The sequence below is a fragment of the Pocillopora damicornis genome, chromosome 5 (assembly GCF_964200805.1).
Source record: "Pocillopora damicornis chromosome 5, jaPocDami1.2, whole genome shotgun sequence".
Classification (NCBI taxonomy): domain Eukaryota; kingdom Metazoa; phylum Cnidaria; class Anthozoa; order Scleractinia; family Pocilloporidae; genus Pocillopora; species Pocillopora damicornis.
Genome location: NC_142674.1, coordinates 28,251,906 through 28,275,722, shown reverse-complemented (window position 1 = coordinate 28,275,722; position 23,817 = coordinate 28,251,906). Strand labels below are relative to the sequence as shown.

The window sequence follows — 23,817 nt, the reverse complement described above, 5'->3', positions numbered from 1 at the left end:
TGGGCAGTCATACCAGCGTACTTTAAGCAATTTAGACTCTTTTCATTGTCTTCCCCATGCCCCTGCGGCTTTTGTCCGTCGCACACCCACAGGGGTAATACTGGAATAGCTAAAATCGACAGAATCTTGAAGGAATTTTTTTCTCGTTTCGATCCAAGAGGCCGCAATCCCCTTACGAACAGGAAACTAAGCGTGAACGAGATCGCCATAATTATTTTTAACCTCCTCGCAAAGGATTCCGGTACAACAAAAACGTATGCTGCCCCTTTTAAAAATGAAAAAAAGTAATATTAGAGATGTCCCTATTTTTTTTTTTCGTACATCATACTTTGCAAGGTTAATCAGAAACACCGTTGAATGCCTGATCGTCGAGTCTGCAAGGCTAAACCTTGTCTGTAGTGTGGTAATCCAGTCAAATTCGAGAATGAGTTGTTCTTTGTTGGCACTGTAATCCGACACTCGTCGCTGATCCAGGGTGGTCTTTGGCGCGGAAATTTCACATTAAAATAGCGCCATGTGATTGGTCAATACCAACATTCCTCGAATGCATTCAGGCATATCGTCTTTCCGGTGAATTCCCAAAGTCGACTGTTGGCTTTATTTGCAAGACAATTTCGTCACTGTTTGGAGAATTCTCCGTCATTTTAACTGGTGATTTGGCTAAAGTTATTCTGAATCAGAGAGATCTCTTTTGGATAGCTGAACTGTTACGTTGAAATAAGAGTTGTCTGCGGAAACGGTCTTCCTTGGAGACAACTGGTTGCAGATTCGAAGACACTACATGGTTTACACAAGGTTCAGGTTTTTTGCGAATAATTTGAGCTAATTCTTCGAAGATAATTCCTTCACTCGGCAGTTCAAGGTAAGGAAAAGTTAATTTGCCACTCCAGTCAAAATATCCACTCCTACGTAAGAATTTTAGGCTTTCTGTCGCGATTTGTATTATTGCGTCCCCGTATGACATGTGGTAAATAAATTGGTGCGTGACTTCAAGATAAACGTAGACATTTTTCATTTAGTTGCTACCGCTACGGCTTTTCTTGTCACCACACGAATGATCGTAGCTCGAATTATCTTTTGATATTTTAAAATTACAGTTCTCCACAGTAGATTTCACGTTGTTTAGGAGACATTTTGATAATACCAACTTTCGTTTCAGCACCTCAAAAATCTTTGAAGTTTTGCACGTGGACAAAATTATGGCAAATCTTTGGAGAATTGCGTTATTGAAGTTTCTTTTAATCGGTAAGTTAAAGGCCAAAAATTATAAAAGCACTACACATTTTTCTTTTGCATGTTTTATTCGTTATTTCTCCCGCACCCAATGACCATTTCCTTTCCTTGACCTGATGTGAACCTCTTCTCTGACATCCTGTCGACGGACATATTAAGATGTGAGACAATTTATTTGAATCTTTTCATTCGAGACCGTGCAGCTAATCCACGGCAATGCACACTCGTGTTCCCCGTTTTCATGATAAAGTGTTTACGCAAGTCATTACTGAAGTTGAGTTCTTCCTACGATAAAAATTATGCAATTAAGATTATTTAAACCAAACTGTCCGATGTGGGCTTTATAATTTGTTGATGTTGTGGTATGGGAGCGGTAGCCTAGGAATTCCTGTGGTTTGCTCAGCTTTGTTAACGCCCTGTCAACGATAGTAACCATTTTGCCGTAATTGTCAGAACAAGTTGTTATTCCAGATGCTTGAATTCGAAGTTATCTGATTCAGGTTTCTTTCCTTGAGAAAATAACAACTGCCCTCTTTAGAATTTTGACAAATAAAGGCACTAGATAAATAGATAACAATCGTTAATTCCAAGCGTAAACACTATCGACCTTTGTAATCATTTGATAAAATTTATTCTCACCTAAACCTTATGATTTTAACGACAACCTGATGACTTTTCGTAGTAAATATTGATTACTCACTGCACATCCTTCCCTTCCGCCTTTCATTTTATTTATTTACGAAAAAGAGTCAACAGAATTATTATCATTTTGTTGATTATTGATCGTAGAAACTGCCTTGCTAAAGTCTCAGTGAGGAGTATGGTTCATGATGACGATGACCAAAGAGAATGATAGTTGATTTTATTGAAGAGGTTCTTGATTGTTTAAACAATTTCTTCTTGAGAGCACAATTGTGAATTTATGGGGAACGGTTGGGAGAATATGTATGTTGATTTAAGGGTGTGAAGGGTTTAGGAACTTGGCCTCTGCTTCTTGAAATGTGATTATCTCCAGTAAAGGTTTGTCCTGTAAATACTCAATTTTGACACTTGTAGTGAAGTTTAGCTATGTGCTCTTTTAGGAATGGACAATGTCTAGTGTGTGTCCATCCAATTTAGGATGCATGTGGATAGTTCAGAGCGCATGGAGATAGGGTAAGAGATGCTTAGGGTTCAGCCGAGAGAATCTCTAGCTACCTCAGTGCTCTCCCATGATAAATTTACAAAGAAATGTATAACAGCTAGAAGGTAGAATTGACAATTAGTTCTTGGGATTTAGGTGGTTAACAGACATTTTTTTTAATTTCCTCATGAAGGTTGTCAAGTTTTTGGTCAAAATGGCAATACTCAATGCGACAAACGTAGTTGTTACCCAGCTACAGGGGATCTCATGATTGGTCGAAGTGCCAATTTAACAGCTTCCTCCACTTGTGGTATGACATCGCCCGAAGACTATTGTATTGTGGCACATCTCCAGGCCAACCCAGAGGAGTGCTTTGTTTGTGACACAAGCATCTCTGACCTCAACCATGAAGCAGAGAATATGATATCAACCTTCAATGGAAATAGAGACAAAACATGGTGGCAATCAGAAAATCTCAAAGAAAATGTATACCTTCAGGTAAACATTTCCACTTTAATAACCCTTTACACCTTAATCTCAGAATCTATTGTATAATCTTCCTAGTCTTCTTTATAATTTTCCTTTGGTAATGGCTAGGAAATTCTTTTAACAATCCAACCTTCATTGGTTGGAAATCATATCCTTTTTTCTCATGATTATAATAGATGATTCAGCAGTATGAATGTAAGGAGAAATTAAGTGCTGGTCACTCTAAGGGTTTAACCCGTCCACTTCCATGAGGGACCAAGACAGAATTTCTCCCCACAACATCAATACAGTAACAAGCAGACAAGTGATGAGAATGTATGTAGAGAAAAATATCAATTAGGGCATAATCAGTTGATCCAATGCCAAATTCTCCACACTAACATCATAAAAATTGTACGGCAGAAAGTAAAGAAAATTACTGTTAATATCTTGGGAGTGATAGAGTGAAAATCATTCCAATCAAATCAATATTATCAAGATCTTATTGAAATGACATACTTTAAATTTCTACATTGTACTTTAAATGCTTAATATCTTGTTCATGGTTTCAAATAGCTTGATCTGGAAGCTCAGTTTCACTTCACACATTTGGTGATGACATTCCGCACTTTCCGTCCTGCTGGAATGCTTATCGAAAGATCATGGGACTATGGTAGGAACTGGCATGTGTATCGATACTTTGCTGCAGACTGCGAGAAGACCTTTCCTGGAATTCCCCACAGACAGCAGAAAGAAATTGACGATGTCATTTGTACAGAGGATTTTTCTTCTGTGGAGCCATCATCAAATGGAGAGGTAATAATTCAGATGAGTACAGTGTAGCTTAGGCTGTGTGGCTGACAAACAAACTCGCAAGGGGGGAGGGGAGAGGAGGGAGAGCTAAGTGTCAGACTACTGAGATACATTTTTGTTTTTACAATCTGTCAAAAGAAAAAGCAATGAAATTTAAGCCAGCACACAAATCAAGCCTATTTCAATGTATACATTTCTCCTCAGTGGTATGCAACCATTTCCTTCTGATAGCTGATGTAAACATTTATTCAAGATCAGGGTGGTTTTCTTTACTGATCTCTTTGTTGATTTTCACAGCCTTTGCTTGTGAAGAATTTGCTAATATTGAAGAAGGAATTTGTTGCTGAACACTAACTTTAAAAAAAAAAAAACTGTATGTCAACATTAACCCATTAACGTCCAGATCTGATAGTCAATTCTCCCCTCCAGCTACGACATATTTACTCTTAATTTAGTTACAAGAATTTGGTGTTAGATCAAGACAGCAACTTCTATTTAATATGTTTGAGTATTCTCATTACCTGTTTGTTGGAAAATGTAAGCATATTGCAGGGAGAAGTTAGGTGTTAATCACTTCTGGTAGTTGAAGGGTTAAAACATCAATCTTACTAAAATGGAACCTTTATTTACTTTTGACTCTGTCTTCCTGTGCCTGGCCTTTTTACACCAGCCATGCATGCTAGAATTACTGGTAAATCAGTAAATTGCTGGAATAAGTTAATAACTGAGAATCAGTTGTTTGAATTTTGAATTCATTTGTCTTTTATGATGTTTTGATATTGTCATTTCTTTATGAATTTTAAGTGGTAGATTTTGTGCAAAAAAATTATAATGAAATATGATTGCATACATTTCTGTTGAAGTGTCTTCATTGATAACTGCATGTACAAACTCAAAGCTGAGAAGCCACTCTTTTGAAAACTGCATGTGGCAAAGGAAACTGGTGTGCAGGTTGCAGTTCTCCTGTCTTCCTACCTTTACAAAAAGCAACACTCCAAATTGCAATTCAACCTGGAAACAGTAGACAAGAAGAACCTCTTTTTGGAAAGTCCACCGATAAATTCTCATCATTATTATCATTATTTTATTATTTATGTGTAATGCATAATGCGTGTGAACATAACATTTAGTGTGTGTATTTCTAACAGTTTTGTACTTGATCATGTATCAGGTTATCTTCAGGGCACTTAATCCTCAAATTCCAATCAAGAATCCCTACAGTGAAAAAGTACAGAACCTGCTCAAGTTGACAAACATACGGATTAACTTTACCAAGCTTCACACCTTGGGAGACTTGGTCCTGGATCCTACACAGCCTGAAGCCAGATTAAAGTATTACTATGCCGTGTACAACCTTGTGATCAGAGGTAGCTGTTCTTGTTATGGGCATGCTGAGCAGTGTCTTCCTTTGGATGATAGTGAGCAAGACATTACTGGCATGGTGAGAAACTGTGTTAAGTTAAAGGTCTTTAAATCAAATACAAATCTCTTAATAGAAATACAGAAAATACAAAATTATGTGATAACTTAAATAAATTGCAATTTTTAAAAAAATTCAAGAGTAAAAGAGGTTGCTTCATTTTCTCTTAATAGGTGCATGGACGGTGTGACTGCGCTCACAACACAGAAGGGAAGAACTGTGAACGATGCAAAGATGGTTACAATGACACACCATGGCGGCCTGCTACTGTGGATGATTCATACGAATGCAAAAGTATGTATTCTGCTTGAAGTTCCATTCTAGAACATGTAGGAGACACAATGGCTTAGTAATCATGAATTATTTTGTGGTGTGTATTCCTTCTCTTCATGTAGTCTTGTTTGTAGACAAGGCATGATAAAGGCACATTGTTTTGTATTGCAGAGTGTGACTGCAATGGCCATGCTGAGGAATGCCGATTCGATCCAGCTGCATTTGCTAATTCTAATTTTACTAGTGGTGGTGTCTGTGTCAACTGTCTGCATAATACTGTTGGTCGTAAATGTGAGAAGTGTAAGCCTCTGCATTTTCAGGATCCATCCAAAGACTTTAGAGATTCAGCTGCTTGTATTCGTAAGTCCAGTCCAAGTATTTTGAATATCACACTGTAGTTAGGAAAAACATCTACTTGTAGATAGTGGGTTTTCTCTTGCAATTTTATTGTTATAAACATCTCTAGATCCTGTTGTTTCAAACCTTCAAGATTTGCTTGAACACATTTGGCACTAGTATAAATTTGCCTTCTATCTCTACCTTAATTGACAAAAATACTGAATTTCCTGCAGTATGGTAGGTTGTTTAGGACACCTAAGATGCAAAGGGCAGAGTTTTATAGTAATGCTCTCAGCAATTACATAAGCTATTAACTACTTCATAGAAATTACCAGACTGTAACAGAAGATCAAAAAGCTACCCTTCCTTTATTAGACTGTTCAGCAAATAGGTACAAGGCTGTGTATTTTTACATTTTTTATAAGTAATTATGTAAAATTGAACAATCATTAATGCACATGGTGCAGCTGGTCAGCTCTCAGCCTGTAGGACCAGCACTTTCCAAGCTTGGTATTTTGTTCATATTGTAAAATTGTGGATTATTGTTTGTAATGTACATGAACATGTAGCTTTCCCAAGTAACTTTATCTCCACAGAATCTTTTAAAATTGTTTTTGAAAAATCAGTTTAAGTCCCTTCTAAGATCACTTTTTGATGGGGATCTGATTTGTTTGTGGTCCATCTCATAGCATTGTCCATGTCATCATCTTTCATTTTATTTCTTAGCTATTCTACATCTATATATTTGTATTGTTTTATAACCTGTTTTCTTAGGGTGGGTGCTATGCATGGGTCTTAATGTCCTGTTTGGGCCTTTCTCTCTTGAAATTTTAATTTCTGTAGTTTTTTCCACGAATTCTTTTCTATCTTGTTTTTACAGTATTTCTTTATTTATTGCCCATTAAAGATTTAAGGAATGATTTGAACAGACACACTCTCTTGAGCACTAGAAAGAAACATCTCTATGTACAGCTGTAACGCCACATCGTCTCAACTAAAGCTGATCCATGAAATGTACACATTTTTGCTGCTACATGCACAAGAGAGAATTTCAGTACGAATAACATGTTTAGTATTAAAAAACAAACAAACAAACAAACAAAATCAAAATAAAACAAACACTACCAGTAACAAAACCTGAGACATTTTCCTCAAGCCGGTATTAAATTAATCAAGTGAGATGGATAGGAAATTCTTAAGTTGAGTGGGTTGGAAGAGAAATTTTCTTTAACAAATTTAAAAGTGAGGAGCGTCATTATTGCTTTTAACGCGACATGGCATCCAAGAAAAGCAGCAGTAACGATATAATAGGTCTTATTGTGTATTAGTTATTAGTTATTCTGGCGAGATAGAATTAGATATTTTACTCTCTTAGCTTGCGCTGAAGGACTTCACCGCATATAGATAAAGTTATTTAAATATTTTTTATTATTTGTTTATTTATTGTCATTTGTTGGGTGTGTCTAGCATGCAACTGTGATTCTGTTGGCGGTATCAGCGGGGGAGAGTGTGAAGGGAAGACTGACGAGGAAGCAGGCTTGGTGGGCGGCCGGTGTATTTGTAAAAAAAACGTTGAAGGATCCAGATGCAGTCGGTGCAAACCAGGATTTTGGAATTTAAGGAGAGACAATGATGATGGTTGTACAGGTGAAAGAGCTTTATCCCTTTAACTCCCATAAGTGACCGAGACAGAATTTCTCCTTACAATATCAATACAATATCAAGCAGACAAGTGATGAGAATAAAGAAAACTATCAATAAGGGGATTATAAGTTGATCCAATATCAAATTCCCCAAACTAACATCACGAGAATTGTATGGCAGACAGTAAAGAGAATTACTGATGACATCTTCGAGTTAAAGGGTTAAATTAATATTTCAGTTGTCAGGTGGAAAGCACTGATTTTCAACAAACGGCACGGACATCCATGGAAAAAAAAAAAAGATTTAAACCAAGCTTAAAACCAAGATTTTCCGACAACTGCCTGAATGTTCTGGTTGTAATTTTTCCAGTGCTGTGCCTTCCGTAAATATTTCGGCATGAACCTTTCACGTTCCCTTAGAGGGAGGGAGGGAGGGAGGGAGGGAGGGAGGGGGGGAGGGAGGGAGGGAGGGAGGGAGGGAGGGGGGGAGGGAGGGAGGGAGGGGGGTGGGGTCTCCTCGGGCTTCTAGACGTGGGTGAAGCTTCTTTGGAGGGGGGAATTATCAAAAGGAGGTTTTAGCTTATTGAAAACTCATTGATGAGCACCTAATTGCAAGTCATTACTCTTTTTCTGACTGTTTTTAAGCTCCGGTGATTACTGTGTGATAACTGCATACCTTTGGTCTCAAAACTTGCAATGTTCTCAACGGAAATTAAAATTGAAAAAGGCTTTTACATTCAGGCACACTTTTTAACGAATTGCTACCAAGCCAAATTAGATAATATTATTTGAGTGTGCTGTTCAGGACGGCGGGTTCTTACAGTAGCTAGTAGTGCCATTGTCGTAGCTTCCTAAGTACCTGTTTGTCTATTATACACGCCGTTCGGTTCAGATCTGCCAGGTCCGCCAGCGTGTGTTCTGGGATATGTTTGATTATTTGATGGGGCAACACCAAGCCTGTTAACTGTTGCACGTATATTTTACCTTTCAGCTTGTGGCTGTAGTCCGCTTGGTACTTTGGGTGTATGTAACCCAAAGGATGGAAAGTGTTTGTGTAAACGGTACGTGATGGGACCAAGATGCGACCGCTGTCAGGTTGGTGTGATCGTGAACGCTAAAACGCGCTTAATGTGATCGTTCGTTTGTTTCTCCATTCGTTTACTTTTTCTTTTCTTTACTCGTGCCTGGTGGCTTTGTTGACACATGCATTCTTTCCCATATGCGGTTCCCTTCGTTCTTTCTTGTTTTAAGCCTATTGTGCCCTCGTCACTTCGTGCCTTCGTGTCGTCAGCCTTTCTTGCCTTTGTACCCTCGTCCCTTCGTTTGTTTGGTTGTTCGTGTCTTCATTTCTTCGTTCCTTTGTGCCTTCGTTTCGTCAGCCTTTTTTGCCTTCGTACTCTCGTCCCTTCGTTTGTTTGGTTGTTCGTGTCTTTATTTCTTCGTTCCTTTGTGCCTTCGTGTCGTCAGCCTTTTTTGCCTTCGTACTCTCGTCCCTTCGTTTGTTTGGTTGTTCGTGTCTTCATTTCTTCGTTCCTTTGTGCCTTCGTTTCGTCAGCCTTTCTTGCCTTCATACTCTCGTCCCTTCGTTTGTTTGGTTATTCGTGTCTTCATTTCTTCGTTCCTTCGTGCCTTCGTGTGTTGGTCCTTTCGTGTCTGATTGATTTCATGCGTTTTTCCTTTCATTTCTAAGTCCTTTTATCTCCTCTCCCTTTCGCTCCCAAAATTATTCATTTGATTTAACATGTTACCCTGCGTTCTTTATTTATTTGTTTTCTCATCATTCAGCCTGGTTTTTGGGGACTGGGTAAAAATGCCAAAGGTGGATGCAAACCTTGCGGTTGTGACGTTGGTGGTGCGTACGAGAGGAACTGTGAACAAGTTAAGGGCCAGTGTCGCTGCCGTAAAGGCATCACGGGAAGACAGTGCGATGAAGTCCAGACCGGGAATTTCTTCCCTCTACCAGATCACCTGAAATACGAGTCTGAGGAAGCAAAAATTCTTGGGGTACGTACAAAACGTGTGGTGCATCATACAAGAGTAGAACGACAAGCCATACCCTACCTCCCCTGTTACTTTTGTCTCCACACCTCCCACGACGATTGATAACAAAAAGCTTTAATGGAAGTAAGATATGTCAGAGCCCTTCTCGTTTTTGATCGTCGGAAAATCAAAAGCAAACCAGTCACAGAAGCCAATCAGAACAGAGGAGATTATCGCACGGAGCCAACGCGAACCTTAGGTTTCGAGAGCGGGAAAACGCTAGTGACTAAGTCGTGGTTGGTTTAAGAATTGCATGTAATTGGTTGAGGAGGTAGCGGGAGTTTTCTAAACCAAACAAACGTGACTTCCGCTCTGACGAAGGGCTATCGCTCTAACCATCAGCTTTGAAACTCTTTACAGTGGCCAATTTACGTTATCAACTCAGTTGATAATTCTTAATTACCCTGTTATACTTTTCCACCGACACAGCCCCACAATTTCTTTAGAAACTTACCCCCTTTATTCAAAGGAAAAATTTGTCATATATTGATGTTCTTTTCGACAAGAACGCAAACACTATTCAAAGACATCGTCATTGAATTTGGTATTACAAAGGAAACAGTCGGAGACCGTCGAACGTTTTGTAACATTCGCGTCTAAAGACGTCAATGTGCTTCACGAGGTTCTCTGCTATATTTATCTTATTTTCCCCTTTTCCTCAGGGTCAGAACAACGGTAAAGTTGTTCCGAGGGAACCACAAACTGGAGAAGATGTGTCCTGGACAGGCGATGGTTTCGTGGAGATTAAAGATAAAGCGACTTTGGAGTATGCCGTGACTAATGTTCCCTACACGGGCGAATACAACATCTTGGTTAGATATGAACCGAAGGTATGGTTTTTAATCGGGTTGGATTTTTGTGTAAGAAAAAGAGACGTTCAGCAGATAGGACCACGTATGTGCCGTGGAGAGAGCTGCTCAGTAGCCATGTACATAACTATAGAGCGCCTCTCGAGTGACGTAAAACCAAAACCAAAGTGATTACATAAAGGCCAATCAGAAGAAGACAAGTATTTTAAAGAACCAATAAGAGCTCAAAACAAAAACAAGAAGACTGTCCAAAGCGCGGGAAAACGCGGGTGACTAGGACGCGATTGTTTTTTTTGTTTGTTCTGAATCTGATTGGTTGAAAGTGTGGTGCGAGTTTTCTGGACCAATCACACATTATAATAGAGCAAAACTAAAGCAATTCGGGATGAATGCTGGGTACCTATTATTTGAACAATGAAAGTAAGGAATTGGAAAACTCGAGACTTTTTAAACGCACAGTACATTTGAATGCGGGTATCCTGTTCATTTAGCATTTTGGTTTGAACTTTATCAAAAAGTTGTACGCTTTTGAAACACCATGACTTCCTCAGATAGGACAACTTAGTTCTCATCGCCCGGCAAGCACGTCACCTAGTTACTACAACGTTCATACAAATGTGCGTGCGCAAACATTCGACTGCTGTGTCAACTTGAACGGCACAATAAATAGTACCACTTGCAAGGTAAACCTCCATGTAAATGTTATATGTTGATTAACAAACAAAGTGTTGTATTCTTCACAGGATTCTGGACTTTGGCAAGTCAATGTAATGATCCAACGCCTCGACGGGCTTCCATTGACCAGCGGTAAATGCGTTAACGCTACTAATGCCGATGACCCAAACTATGGAAATTTCTCAGCCATCCTGCAAACCAGAAGGCGTTACGTTCTTATGCTCCCCAGTGTTTGTTTGGAGAAAGATGTGTCTTACGTAGTTAAGGTCACCTACAGCAGAGACGAGTCCAACAAAGATGGTGTCGATAGTATCTTGACCGACTCGGTAAGTTGAAACTTGGGCCTTGGTCCTTGTCGAGCAGGTTGAAGGTTATTCAGGATGCCTTGGCCCTCTTTCACTACGTCTTATTTTGCTATAAACCTAAGGGTTCCCAAAAAATTTTACCATAAGCGGCTGCTGATGATGTTATATGTGGCTATGCCGCAAGACGACTGGATCCAAACACGAGAGCCTGGTCGTAGGCTAAACAGACGGCGATTAGAAGTCTTATAGCCGGCGATATAAAACTGGTAACTGGCTTTTAATTAAACCCCTAGAGCCCTTTAGTACAGGGGAGGGGGAGGGGCAAGGGCTGATTGAACAGGGGTGGGGGTTAAGAGTTAAAATGAAATTCAACTTTTTTTTTCCCTCTATTATTTCTGCCTAGAGGGGGGTTGGTTTTTAGAAAGGGGAGGTAGCTTCTGAGAGAGAAAGAGAAAGGCCCAAGGGGTGTATTGGAGAACAACGAGGCTTAGTAGAGAAGAGAGAGGAAACTCAGTACTATGGAAAAGCGGTTAACAGGAATGGGAGGGGTCGGTAGGACACATTTAGAACGTCTTCACTGATCAAGAAAACTGGAGCCAACTTCCCAACTGGTGAGGTACAAAGCGTAACGTTATCCTAAGATTTTTCTTTTTTCCTTTTCCACAGATGGTTCTTGTTCCCTACGTAGAATCAGTTTCCATCTTTCAAGGACCCGATGGCGAACAAAGAAAAAAGGTTTTTGATCAATTCAGTTGCCTGGATTTTAACCTGGAGCCAGCCTCCCCTCGACCCCAACTTCCCGATGTTTGCAAGCAGCTTATATTCGCTATGTCATCGGTTATATATGATGGCGGAAAGCGTAAGTCGATCCGTTCGTTCTACGATAATGTCATGTAAGCCCCCATCAAGTACCCTGGGTATTTGTGGGTTAGCGAGGTTGATCTTCGTTTTAACCCGATAAACCCAAGCTTAAGTCTGCCAAACCGCATGTACCACATATGAATACAATCTTACCAAAATCGAATTGATAAAATTTGCGCTGAAGGTGACAACCAGATTAGATGAAAAAGAATGTTAGCAATCCCTCCAGTTTTTCACGATATCTTGGGTAGTTTAATTTGTTTGTCGGTGATTGTTTGCGAGAATGCGATAGAAATCTGTACAGAACTAAAACTACTCTCAGGAGAGGGTTAGGGTGACCCCCACCTCAGCATACGGAGATAGAGTGTGTCAGTTCAGTCTTCTGTTTTTGTTTGTAGCGTGTAACTGTGATCCCACGGGAACCAAGCGAGACGAGAACGGGACGCTGATTTGTGATTCCGTGGGAGGTCAATGTAAGTGTAAACCGAACGTGATTGGCCAGAGGTGCGACCGCTGTGCTCCAGGATCGTTTGGATTCGGACCCCAGGGTTGTGCTGGTAAGTGACATAGCAGAAGGTAAAAGTGCGTCAGAAATGCAATGAAGACAAGAATCAGCACATTCTCCTACAGTAGACATAGCACAGTCCCGACGACTATTCTTTGTTTTGTTTCTACGCTGGTTTGTTTCACGAAAAGCCGCAACAAATTAAGCAAAAGAAAATAAAAAAAAAAAATAAAAAATTAGAGGAGAGCCGGTCATGCAAGACAATTTTGCTCGAAACGTCAGCCTTTGAACTCTTTACGGTGGCCAATTTACCTTATCAACTCAGTTGATAATACTAAATTACCCTGATAAACTCTTCCAGCGATTCAGCACCACAGTTTCTTTAAAAACTTGCCCCCTTTAAAACCAAAGCTATTCGCTATTTTCAAATCCCCCATCATTCACCTCGTTTGCCCTTCCCTTTCCTTATCGCTCCTCTCCCCTACCCCTTCCCCCTCCATCACCCTGTTACCCCTCCCCCCCAAAAACAAAATCACGATCAAAGGGAGAATGCAACTGTACCAAAATTTTTTCCTCCAATGTTCAATAGGCTGCAACTGTAATAGTATCGGGGCCTCTGACAACCTCTGTAACGCTCAGACTGGACAGTGTACTTGTAGAATCAAGGCAGGGGGAAGACAGTGCAATCTTTGTCCCCCCCGGAACTGGGGATTCCCTTTGTGCCGACCTTGCCGCTGTAATGGCCATGACACTTCCAACTGCCATCCAAAGACTGGAGAGTGTCTGGACTGTCAGCACAATACCGCTGGCAAAAACTGTGAGGTGTGCGCTACTGGTTACTATGGTGATGCCACTAAGGGTAAGTTTAAAGTGTGTATATGGGTAGGTTCATGACAGTCTCGTTTCCAAAACTCCTGGTCTCTTGAGATCGAGGTTGAGTAAGTACCCCTCTCTTTGAATCGTTCCGAGTATAACAACCGATGCAGTTTTCCAAATATTAGTCGAACTAGTTACATGCGGCACATATTTTTCTTGCTTCGTTTACCTTTTAACTCTCAAATCGTTTTCGCAATTGTTTTAAGTCACCTTCCTTTGCCAATTTGTTTAGTTTAATCAGTCAGAGTACGGAGAATTCTGTTGAAAGTTGTAGTTATCCGGCACGAGAAAGTTTCATGAAAATCTTTTTTAGGTAGAAAAGGTTCATTTTAGAGCGATCCGATGTGCAAGCGGATGGGTGAAAATTCGTTTAATTTTTTATGTCGTGGACTCATGTTGAACCGCAAGTGATAAACGCAAGCCACATTTCTCATTCATTATTCTGCGTCCTCTTCCCACAGGAACACCAAAAGATTGCCGTCGCTGCCAGTGCCCTGGCGGTGGGACTGGAAACCAGTTTAGTGCCACTTGTCGCTCAACTGGACCAGACTCTTTTGCTTGTGACGCTTGTGAAGTAAGTGCCATCCTTAGCATATGGTTTGGACACGCGTGGGTCACACGCGTGTCACTCGTAGTTTGGAAGAGCCTTAGTCATCAATAATGAAGTGAACGCGTGAGCCGCCATTTTCATCGGTATCATCCTTCCTTGTGTGCAGGTCTTGACTCTTTACACCCTAACATCAGTATCAATATTCTCCATACTGTTCTCTATACATTTCTTTCGGTACTGACAAAGAGAATTGGTTTGACAATCAAGAGCTTCGTAAGGGCTTATCGAGTTCGATGACGCTGTATTTATGCTGACGCTTAAAACATCAGCTTTGGAAACTCTTTACCGTGGCCAATTTACAGTTTCAACTCAGTAGATAATACCAAATTTTCTGGTAATATCCCCGCTGATGCAAAACCACAGTTCCTCTGGAAAGTTACCCCTGTTGTTACCCTTTTTGAATCGATTGCATTTGTTCTCCAGGTTGGTTACAGGGGAACAAGGTGTGAAGAATGTGCTGACGGTTACTATGGTAACCCACTCGTTCCAGGCGGTCGCTGTAAGCCATGTTCTTGTAACAACAACATTGATCCGTCGAACGGGGGCACCTGTGACAGAACAACTGGCAGATGTTCAGCCTGCCTCTACAATACCGCAGGCTTCAGTTGTGAGCGCTGTAAATCGGGTTTCTATGGTGACGCTATTGCCAGGAATTGTACCAGTAAGAACTGTTTATTATGATGTATAGGGTGACTATAACCGTTTAAGTCTGTGGATGAACCTCTTGTGTGAAACTGTTCAAAGAACTATTGAGCGGTACTTTCCCGAGGGACCGTATTTATGCTCTGAGATGTGGCTCTATATTTAATTGCATTTGTCTGAGGAGACACACTATTCCTGTCTTTTTTCAGTCCCGCGGATTTTATCGTATCCCGCGGGTATAATCCGAAGCCAGACCTTTTTAACTTTTCGGGTTTCTATGGTGACGCTATTGCCAGGAATTGTACCAGTAAGAACTGTCAGTTTATTATGATGTATAGGGTGACTATAACCGTTTAAGTCTGTGGATGAACCCCTAGTGTGAAACTGTTCAAAGAACTATTGAGCGGTACTTTCCCGAGGGACCGTATTTATGCCCTGAGATGTGGCTCTATTTTTAATTGCGTTTCTCTGAGGAGACACACTATTCCTGTCTTTTTTCAGTCCCGCGGATTTTATTGTATCCCGCGGGTATAATCCGAAGCCAGACCGTTTCAACTTTTTGACGCCAACTTGTATTGACTGACACACGTGGCCTCGATCTCATGCAGTTATCTATGCGCTTCAGTTTCGTGCAAGAGCTTTGTATCACGCTGGCCAAGTGAAGTTGTGCAGGTTGAGTCACTTCGGTCCTGATGCCTTGCGGAAATTGTATACATGTAGATAAATTGCACCCATTTGAGCAATCGACACGAGAACTGTGAGCTGCTACACCATTTCGTGTTCGTAAGTTTAATTTTGCCTAAGATTTAATTACGTCATTCTTTTGTTTCAGAATGCGTATGTAATATTAATGGCACGGCCCCTGGTTTTGTTGACACATGCAATTATGAGACCGGCCAGTGCAAGTGTTTATCAAACGTCATTGGTATTCAGTGTGACAAGTGCGCCGATGGATTCTGGAACCTGGGCAGCGGTAAGGGTTGTCAGAAGTGCGATTGTTGTGGAGAAGGCTCGACTCAGGCCACTTGCAACCAGGTGAGTAAACCAGCAAGTAAAACTCAAGAGGGTGCATTTTCAGTATAGTTTACCAGCCTTTTTTTCCTGTATGCTTTTCTACGTCATAACTTAGACTTATTTTTTTGCACAGGATGACGGCCAGTGTAATTGTAAGCCTGGATATGGAGGATCCCGCTGTTGCGCATGTGAAAATGGTTACTGGGGAACACCGCTGAATGACTGCAAACGTAAGTCATGTGGAGTGGTAGAGCCGTCAACTGAGGGGAAGTAAGACATGGTACATGGCCAGGTTACCAACGATGCTCTATCACACGCAAGACTGGGATCTATTTTATTTAAATGTCCCTTTTGGTCAGTCCTGTTTGTAAAAGTCGAAATTCCCATTCATTGTAACGGACATTTCATTATATTTTCGCCGGGGGGGGGGGGGGGCGGGAGTAAACCTGATTCTCAAAAGGCTCTGTCATATTCCCATGATCCTCTCTCGTTTCCAGTAAAATGGTAGTAAATTTCCTATAATCCCCTTTTATACTATGCTGGCGACGACTTATCCTCTTCCGTTCCACTTGAAAACGCTATGACCCCTTCCCCCCTCCCAAAAAAATCCTTCACCCCAACTCCCCCAGGTTATAAATAATAACTGGTATCGAACTTGTATAAAAACCATTTCTTCTGAATTACGTTTTTCACTCGTTGGCTTTTAACTCACTATGCTGTGCTCTTTGTTCAAAGTGTTCTTTATTTCGAACTGTCTTTCTCAATTTTCCCTTTTCTCGCAGCTTGTGACTGTAATCTCGCGGGATCCGTGTCCCTTCAGTGTGACCGCGACACTGGGAAATGTCAGTGTAAACAAGGTATGATTGGCGACAAGTGTGATCAGTGTGCCCAGGACACCAGCGGTAAAATGCCTCAGTGTGAAGTCTGCGGGGAATGTTATTACCAGTGGAAGGTCACGTTAGAGTCTCTGTCACGCAACATCAGCCTTGAAGTACCAAGAGCGTATAACGTCTCTCTCACTCCTCAGCCAGGTACGTTTTAAACGTGGTCACGCAGCGTCAATCTCAAAGGAGATTTTGACTCACATGTAGGTACTATGAGATGAAAAAAAAGTGTTTCGTTTATTCAAAATTCAAAAGTTCTGTAAGTATTTCATATGCGTGGCATTTTTGGCGCATCCCTTCATAAGCTAGTCTCCATTGCAGCCGTTTGGTCTAGTCACGCAATGCGCTCTCTTTTCCTTACCACAATGAGCAATTATAGTGAAGGAAGTATATGTGACCCATCTACACCTGAACGACTTTTTTCTTAGGAAGTGGAAGTATTAACGCCTATGACAAGGATCTTAAGGAACTGGAAGACAAACTAGAAAGAGTAGAGATGATACTTAAAAACCAAGTTACTACTGAAAATGATACGATGGCACTCGAAAAAGAATTAGACTCCATTGACATGCAACTGCAAGAGGTGCAAGACAAGGTAGACATGATGAAAAAGGACATGAGATCATCTGAAATGCGAACAGAGGACGCCAAAACCGAGATTCAAATTCTACGCGAAAGGCTGGCTAATCTTACCCAAGGTGGAACGCAGCTGAAATCCAGTGTTGAGAAGATTTTGCGCTCGGACATAAGAGGTGCTTTTGAGGAAATTTTGAAAAATCAAATGCGGTCGCGCAAGGCCGAGGCAAGAGTGAACGAGTCGCAGAAGATTCTTGATATGTCTAAAGAGCAAAGAAATATAACAGAGCAGCTTTTACAAGGTCCACCTTCTTTTCTCGATCGATACGATGAAAATTCAGGCGTTCTGTTCGACATCCTTGACAAGATAAGAGAACTGCAAAAACAAGTAGGGATCCTAAATGGGGTTGTCTGCGGGTCCCCCGCCAGTAAGTGCGGTGGATGTGGGGTGGGTAACTGTTCGTTTTGCGGTGGCCCCGGCTGTAATGGATCCTTAGATCTAGCTATGAAAGCAGTAGAAAGAGCCAGAGAGGCGGAGGCGGCTCAAAGAATGAGAGAAGGTCAGTGAAAAAGTCTTCAGTTTCCTTTGTTCATTCGTCATTTATGTGTGTACTCTGATTAACAAAAGAACCCTCGTTTTTGTAAGTTGACGATTGGTTTGGCATTTTCAATACGTAAATTGCCCTCGCAAAAAAGGAACTTTTATTGAAACAGGCAGCCTCTTCCATACATCTTTTAATGTTAGTTTTGTAAATTTAGTGTTAAATGATAAAACATCCCTAAGGTGACACTTCCTTTATCCTTATCACCCGTCTGCTTGATGGCGCATCTGTACTGTCAGGAGAAATTACTCTTCGGTCACTGTTGGGCGTGAAAGCGTTTCAATCGAAGCGTGACAAAATCCTTTCGTATATTTTTTTTTATTCTTAGCCAAAGCGAACGAAGCATTAGAAGAAGTACGGAACGCGGAAGTAATGGTAAACATGACAAAAGAAGCCGCTGACAAAGCAGTAATGCGGGCCATGGATGCTCTCGCGCGGGCTCGAAATGCAAGTGACCGCATGGATAAACTTATTCAGGTACTGCTTTTATAGGTACATCGAAGCTTTCGTTATTTTAGGACTGTTTCAGATTGTTTCTTCGAACCAAAACAGAGGAGTCATTAAGGCTCGCTAGAATATAGGAAAAAATGTAAGGAACTACAGTAATGCGAACTTTTAGTAAACATACGCAAACAGCCTGGAGAGCGGGAAAAATGCAAGTAACAAATCGCGATTGGTTTGTTTCCGTCGCACCTGATTGGTTGAGAGGGTGGTGCGAATTCTCTTGACCAATCACAGAAGGTTGAAAAGTAAACCAAGGAAATCCCGGATTATGTTCGACACACTCACTGAAAGTTGTTCAAGGCTGAAAATCTGTTTGATGTTCCAGGACATTTTAGATTTCCTCGACAAGGAGTTTGGAGACACAGACATCATACGCAAAATAGCTGACGGTGTGAAACAAATGAAATTGTCAGTAACTCCCGAGGAAATTGAAAAACTCGCAGAGGACATAAAGTTGGCTTTGAGCTCATTAACTGGTATTGATGAAATCTTAGAGGAAACCACAGAAAGATTAGACAAAGCTAACGACCTGAAAGAGAGAGCGGAGAAAGCCAGGTAAGTGACTTTGAAAAACTAAGGTGGAAAATTTGTTAAAGGTCGGTGACGAATCAAGGAAGACGTTATTTGTTACGTGAGTGCGATGAAGAAGGAATCTGTCTCATTCAACGCAATGATCAAACGTCTGCGCAAGTTGTATTGAATAGGTAGCGTGTTTTTTAAGCTGTCAGAAACAGGTTTTATCACATAAACTGCGGTGTTATGGAAGGATTTCCGGCCTTGAAAAGCCGGAACAACACACGTGAAAAAATATCGTATTTTTTTACGTGTGTTGATATAGCCAATCAGCTGCTGACACGTCACTCGCCTTTGGCGCCACTCGGTCAAGTTGATGAATGAACGGCAAAGCTTTTACGATTCTCAATACAAGTTGTTTGTCGGAGTTTTCTCGAATCATGGCGGCTAAAACACTAAAAAAATCCGTATCGCTGATAGACAATGAGGTTCAAACTTTCTTAGAAGGTGAAGAAAACCAACATACTAAAAAAATAAACCGAAAGTTGCGCATTCAGTGACTTTGGTGTTAGCATTTCTTTTGGCTGACAATGAAAACTGATCGACAACTGGAAGATTTGCCACCAGCCGATTTTAGCTGGGTACCTGAAAGACTTCTTCTGTTGGTAAGGACAAAGTCAATAAATGCGAATTTTGTAAATTGAAAATTACGACCATTGTTGCTTTTGCAATCATGATTCAACTCATTTTCCATCTTAAGAGTCAGCGCCAACACACTTTACGATTGTTATTTGAGGATTGTCGATTCATTTATTTTCATTCATTAATGAAGTCGGCCTTTCTTCCCAGTAAAGGGCTCTTGTGTTTATATGATAAACAAAATAATACATGGTTGCTTGTAGATATGGAATTTCTCTTCTCGTGTTCAACTCGACATCTCACTCGTTCGCTGCACTCACTCGTGAGCTATCGAGTTTAAACACTCAAAGAGAAATTCCATATCTACGCGCGCCCATGTATTCTCTATTTCTCACATGAGTTGCAAAGAACCACACAGCCAGTAACTTTTACCAGCGCATAATTTTTCTGGTAAAGCTCAAAAGAGAGCGGTAAATGAACAGAATAACGGTACTTGAATTAGCTTTGTGTTCGAAAAGTCTTGAGTTTTCCCTTATTTAGCAAGACGGAAGTTGCATCTTTAGTTATACATTGAAATTTTGCGCGGGAAGTTGGCGCAGGGGCGGCCGAAATTGATCCCCCGCGCATGCCCGAGGCTTGACTGTTACTTTTTCTCTGATGAGACTTTTTATTGTCCTGTTCAAGAAAATCGTTTAATTGGGAAAATCCAGGCAATATATGCCGAGGAAAAATGGAAAATTTTAACGATTTGTTGATCAACTGAATAAGGGAGATGAAAAAAAGATGGAAAAGATTTACGTTGATTACAAACGATAATCCGTGATGTGTTGTCTTTTGTTTCAGAATGAAGGCAAAGTCTGTGTCTGCAGTGATTGGTAATATTACGAACATCCTCTCGATGGCTGGGGAGAGTCAGGCGACGGCAGAGGGCGTCAATGATGCAGCTCAAAAAGACATTGAAAGGGCTGAAACTATCCTAAAAGACGTACGATGAACGTTTATAGTGTTCATTTATTTATTTCTTAATTAAGTTTTACTGAAAGAAGAATTCCAGTGGCGGAAATTGTGAATGTTTATTCTGGGCATATGGTTACCGGGTTTGACTCCGGATCAAGACCGGAGTCAAACCCGGTCTTGATCCGGAGGAAAAAACGTCTAGAACCAACGAAGAGCTTTCCTGAACCCTTAAACTCCCAAGATCTGATTGTTAATTCTCCCCTCTAGCTGCTACACATTTCCTTGTTAATTGGTTACGAGAATTTGATGTTAGATCAAGATAGCAACTTTTTAAGTTTGATTAATCTCTTTACCTGTTTTTATTAATGTATAAATGTTTTTGTTCTCTTGCTTTTTTCCAGCTTCAAGCTGCGTTGGACAAATTAGAGAAAGACGTGGATACAGCTCGCGCTAACGTGACCAACATGGCCGCCATGATACCTATGGTGACAGAACAATTCGACAAGAATCAACAACAGCTTGCTATCACGGAGCAGAAGGCCAATGATGCACATGGGGAATCAGTGACAGCTGAAAAGGTTTGTGGCAAGGATATAGGCATGAATTTTTAATAGAAGAGGGGGCGAGTCCACTTTTTCAAACCCGAAGGTGGGTTAAAAATGCGAATCCTTCCCCCTCCCCACGTACCAGGCATTGCGACTTTCTCCGCGTTTGGAAGTATTTATTGTAAATGGAAACTTTTCTTTTAACTCTTTACACCCCAACATCAGTATGCATATTCTCTAAACTGTTCTCCGTACATTTCCTAAAATGCTAACAAAAAGAATTTGTTTAACGATCAAAAGATTCTTTTTTGATGATCATGTCCTTTATTCTCTTGATCGCACCGTGTTTCTGACGGATGATACTGTGAGGAGAAATTCGAACCCACTCCCTCGGTGGGGCTTTATTGTTAATGGTTTGGGCCCGCTTCTCTAAGGTTCCAATAACTTAACGGGCCAATGAAGCTCCTCGGTTTTCCTTCAAGATGGAGGTTTAAAAAGTTTGAAAACGATACAAATGAATTATCAGCTAAAGAAACAAGAGACTGGTTAGTGCTAAAAACTACTCCTCTATTGTTTAAATTTTAAAATATGGTTTCGGCCGTCAAGTTACCGGGACTTTCGAGAAACAGGCCGCTGTAACGTAAGAGCGAGGAGAGATGTATCAAAGCCCTTCCAATTTCAGTGATCTAGGGATGATTCTCGGTCCTGGTGGTGAAGCTGTGCGATGAAAAAACAAGCATTTTTTTTCTTCAGGAAGCAGATGAACTGATGGACTTGTTTAACCAAGCGAAGGAAAACATTGAAGATAAGGATGAAGCAGTGCGGAGTGCCTCCGAAAAAGTTGTCGACATGAAGGAACAGGCAATTAAATTAATAAAAAGTCTGCAGAAAAAAATGACGAGGATTATAAGTAAGTTTGGGCCCTTCAGATGCGTCTATTTGAGTTTTTCTTCAGACACTTTCCAGTGTAAATAACGTAACAAGAACACCCCAGGCACTGCAACGACAGTCTCATTTCCACCTATTAAGGTGTTAAAAAAAAGTGCATCATATTGTATGAAAGGCAAACTAAGTGGCCCAATGATCAGTGCGCTGGGCCTGGCTGGGTCAGTGTGTTGTGTTCTTGGGCAAAAACGTTACCCTCACAGGTCCTCTCCACCGAGGAGTATAACTGGTACCGGCAAATTGTCGAATTGGAAGGCCTGGTGAAATGCTGGGGGGGGGGGGGAGGGGGTAGGCATATAAGCGCCGGCTTGGTGGATCACTTGGCTTGAGTGCCGACCCTACCCTCTTACGTTATATGATATGACACGAACTACGGATTCCAATTACTATGTGCTTTCAATTAATTCTATCAGCTCTTAGGACACACTGAGCTAAGGTGACAAAGAATTTGGAATTCACAGCTCGGTTTTTTTTTTAGTACCACGGTAGAACTGATCCCCTTGTAAGAAAATTTCCTCGTAACACACGTGTTCCTTTCGCTTTTGCAGAGGTTGAGAATGAGACTATTAGCTATGAAGACCTTATCCAAAAAGTAACAAAGTTGCAAGGGGAAACGAAAGTACTTCTGGCCAAGTTAGACAGGAGATTTGCATGTTACTTCCAGTGCAGTCCGGACAATCCAAACAACCCATGCTTTGAGGATTAATGCCAATTTTGTGAAGTAATGTAAATGTTGTGGTATCCATAGGCCACTAAATTCTCCCACCAACTGCTGCCAATCGCATTGAGAATTTACCTTTAGCCAGTTTTGTATTTAAAGACTTATGTAGCATGTGTTCAGTGATCCTTTTATTTCCTGGTTCTCTGCGTGTTTTGCGTTAAGTCACGGTGCCCTCTGTATTTTTTAAATTTATTTTAATTTTTGTTTTTATTAGTGGCTGTGTCTTTTGTTCTCGGTAATCATCATCTTCTTTATCGGTAACTATCTTTTTTTCTTTCTCCTCTTTCGTTCATTTATTCTTTCCTTTTTTCTGTATTTATGTAAACTTAAGCGGTAGATGGTTTCGCTTTAAAAAGCTTTTCTGGTTTTTCGTTGTCAGGTGTAAAGAAAGCATTTTGTAACTCTTAGAAAGTGAATCAAAATTTGATGATAACCTCGTTGATTTGATCATTGTTGAAAAAATTCCCCTAGCTGACATTAAACCTTGGTGCTTTGAAAGGTTTCACTTTTTTTTTAAGGTGTCATTTGGGTTAGTCCTTCTTTCCTTTTGCTTTACGTTGTTTGTTTGTTTGTTTGTTTTTTTTATAAAGTCTCAGTTGTTTTGTTCACTTGTTTCTTAACTGTTTTTTTAAGTGTTGAATCTAGTGGTGAACAGACACGTTACATGTATGTTCGTCACAAGATTTGAATGAAAAGGCGAACAAAATTCCTTCATGTTCGTCAAAACATGGTAATCTAAACACGAAAGAGAACGAGTGAAGATTGGCAGCATTGAAAGTCCATCCAAAACCTGACTTGCGTCAAGGAACAAGTGCATACTCAAAGACTAGTTTCCTGTTTCATTTAATTACTGACCGCCTTGACTTTGTAGGAAGTAATCTTGGCATGGATTGGAGTATTTCTTAAAACAACAGTAATCCGAAGATTTGCTTGAAACTGCGCTTTTTACAAGTACACTCAACAACTTACGAAATTCTGTATTGCTATAACAATTACAACTACTTTAAAATTGAGAATTATTATATAACTGCGACGCTTTGCTCAGAATGTGAAAGTTTCCAAAAAAATAAATATGCAGATTTTACAGCTTGTTTTTTCTTTGCCCTCTTTTCCTTTCCATTTTTTCTTGTCCATTTTTCTTTCTCATTTTTTCTTTTCCATTTGTTTTGGTAGTTCCCTTAGTCTATTTTGTCATTTCTTTGAGGCGTTTGTAGGCCTTTATGGAGTTTGTGAGTTTCATTTGACCGTTAAAGGTTTACAGTAAGTGTACGCTGTTCTGCTA

At 40.6% G+C, this 23,817-nt stretch overlaps 1 protein-coding gene across 1 annotated transcript; it reads left to right on the top strand.

Annotated features, from left to right (window-relative positions):
• Positions 1-533: 533 nt before the first annotated feature.
• On the top strand, positions 534-23,619 carry LOC113684871 (laminin subunit beta-1). Its single transcript, XM_089207047.1, has 27 exons — positions 534-862; positions 1,160-1,245; positions 2,550-2,854; positions 3,401-3,640; positions 4,809-5,078; positions 5,231-5,351; positions 5,502-5,690; positions 7,137-7,316; positions 8,304-8,407; positions 9,098-9,316; positions 10,015-10,182; positions 10,905-11,162; positions 11,808-12,000; positions 12,401-12,559; positions 13,097-13,366; positions 13,845-13,957; positions 14,417-14,654; positions 15,468-15,670; positions 15,783-15,879; positions 16,432-16,680; positions 16,962-17,669; positions 18,040-18,188; positions 18,541-18,770; positions 20,211-20,352; positions 20,726-20,902; positions 21,623-21,779; positions 22,363-23,619. Exons 2-27 carry the CDS (start codon positions 1,200-1,202, stop codon positions 22,518-22,520), a joined length of 5,343 nt encoding a protein of 1,780 aa, XP_089063173.1. The 5' UTR covers positions 534-862; positions 1,160-1,199; the 3' UTR covers positions 22,521-23,619.
• The last annotated feature ends 198 nt before the right edge of the window (positions 23,620-23,817 follow it).

What these genes read in the sequence shown, in the direction of transcription:
- LOC113684871 (XM_089207047.1), top strand. Translation starts at nt 1,200, where the DNA reads ATGGCAAATCTTTGGAGAATTGCGTTATTGAAGTTTCTTTTAATCG. An exon ending in AGATTCAGCTGCTTGTATTC is followed by an intron (nt 5,691 to 7,136) that starts GTAAGTCCAGTC and finishes GGGTGTGTCTAG; the next exon opens with CATGCAACTGTGATTCTGTT. An exon ending in CAATGATGATGGTTGTACAG is followed by an intron (nt 7,317 to 8,303) that starts GTGAAAGAGCTT and finishes TTTACCTTTCAG; the next exon opens with CTTGTGGCTGTAGTCCGCTT.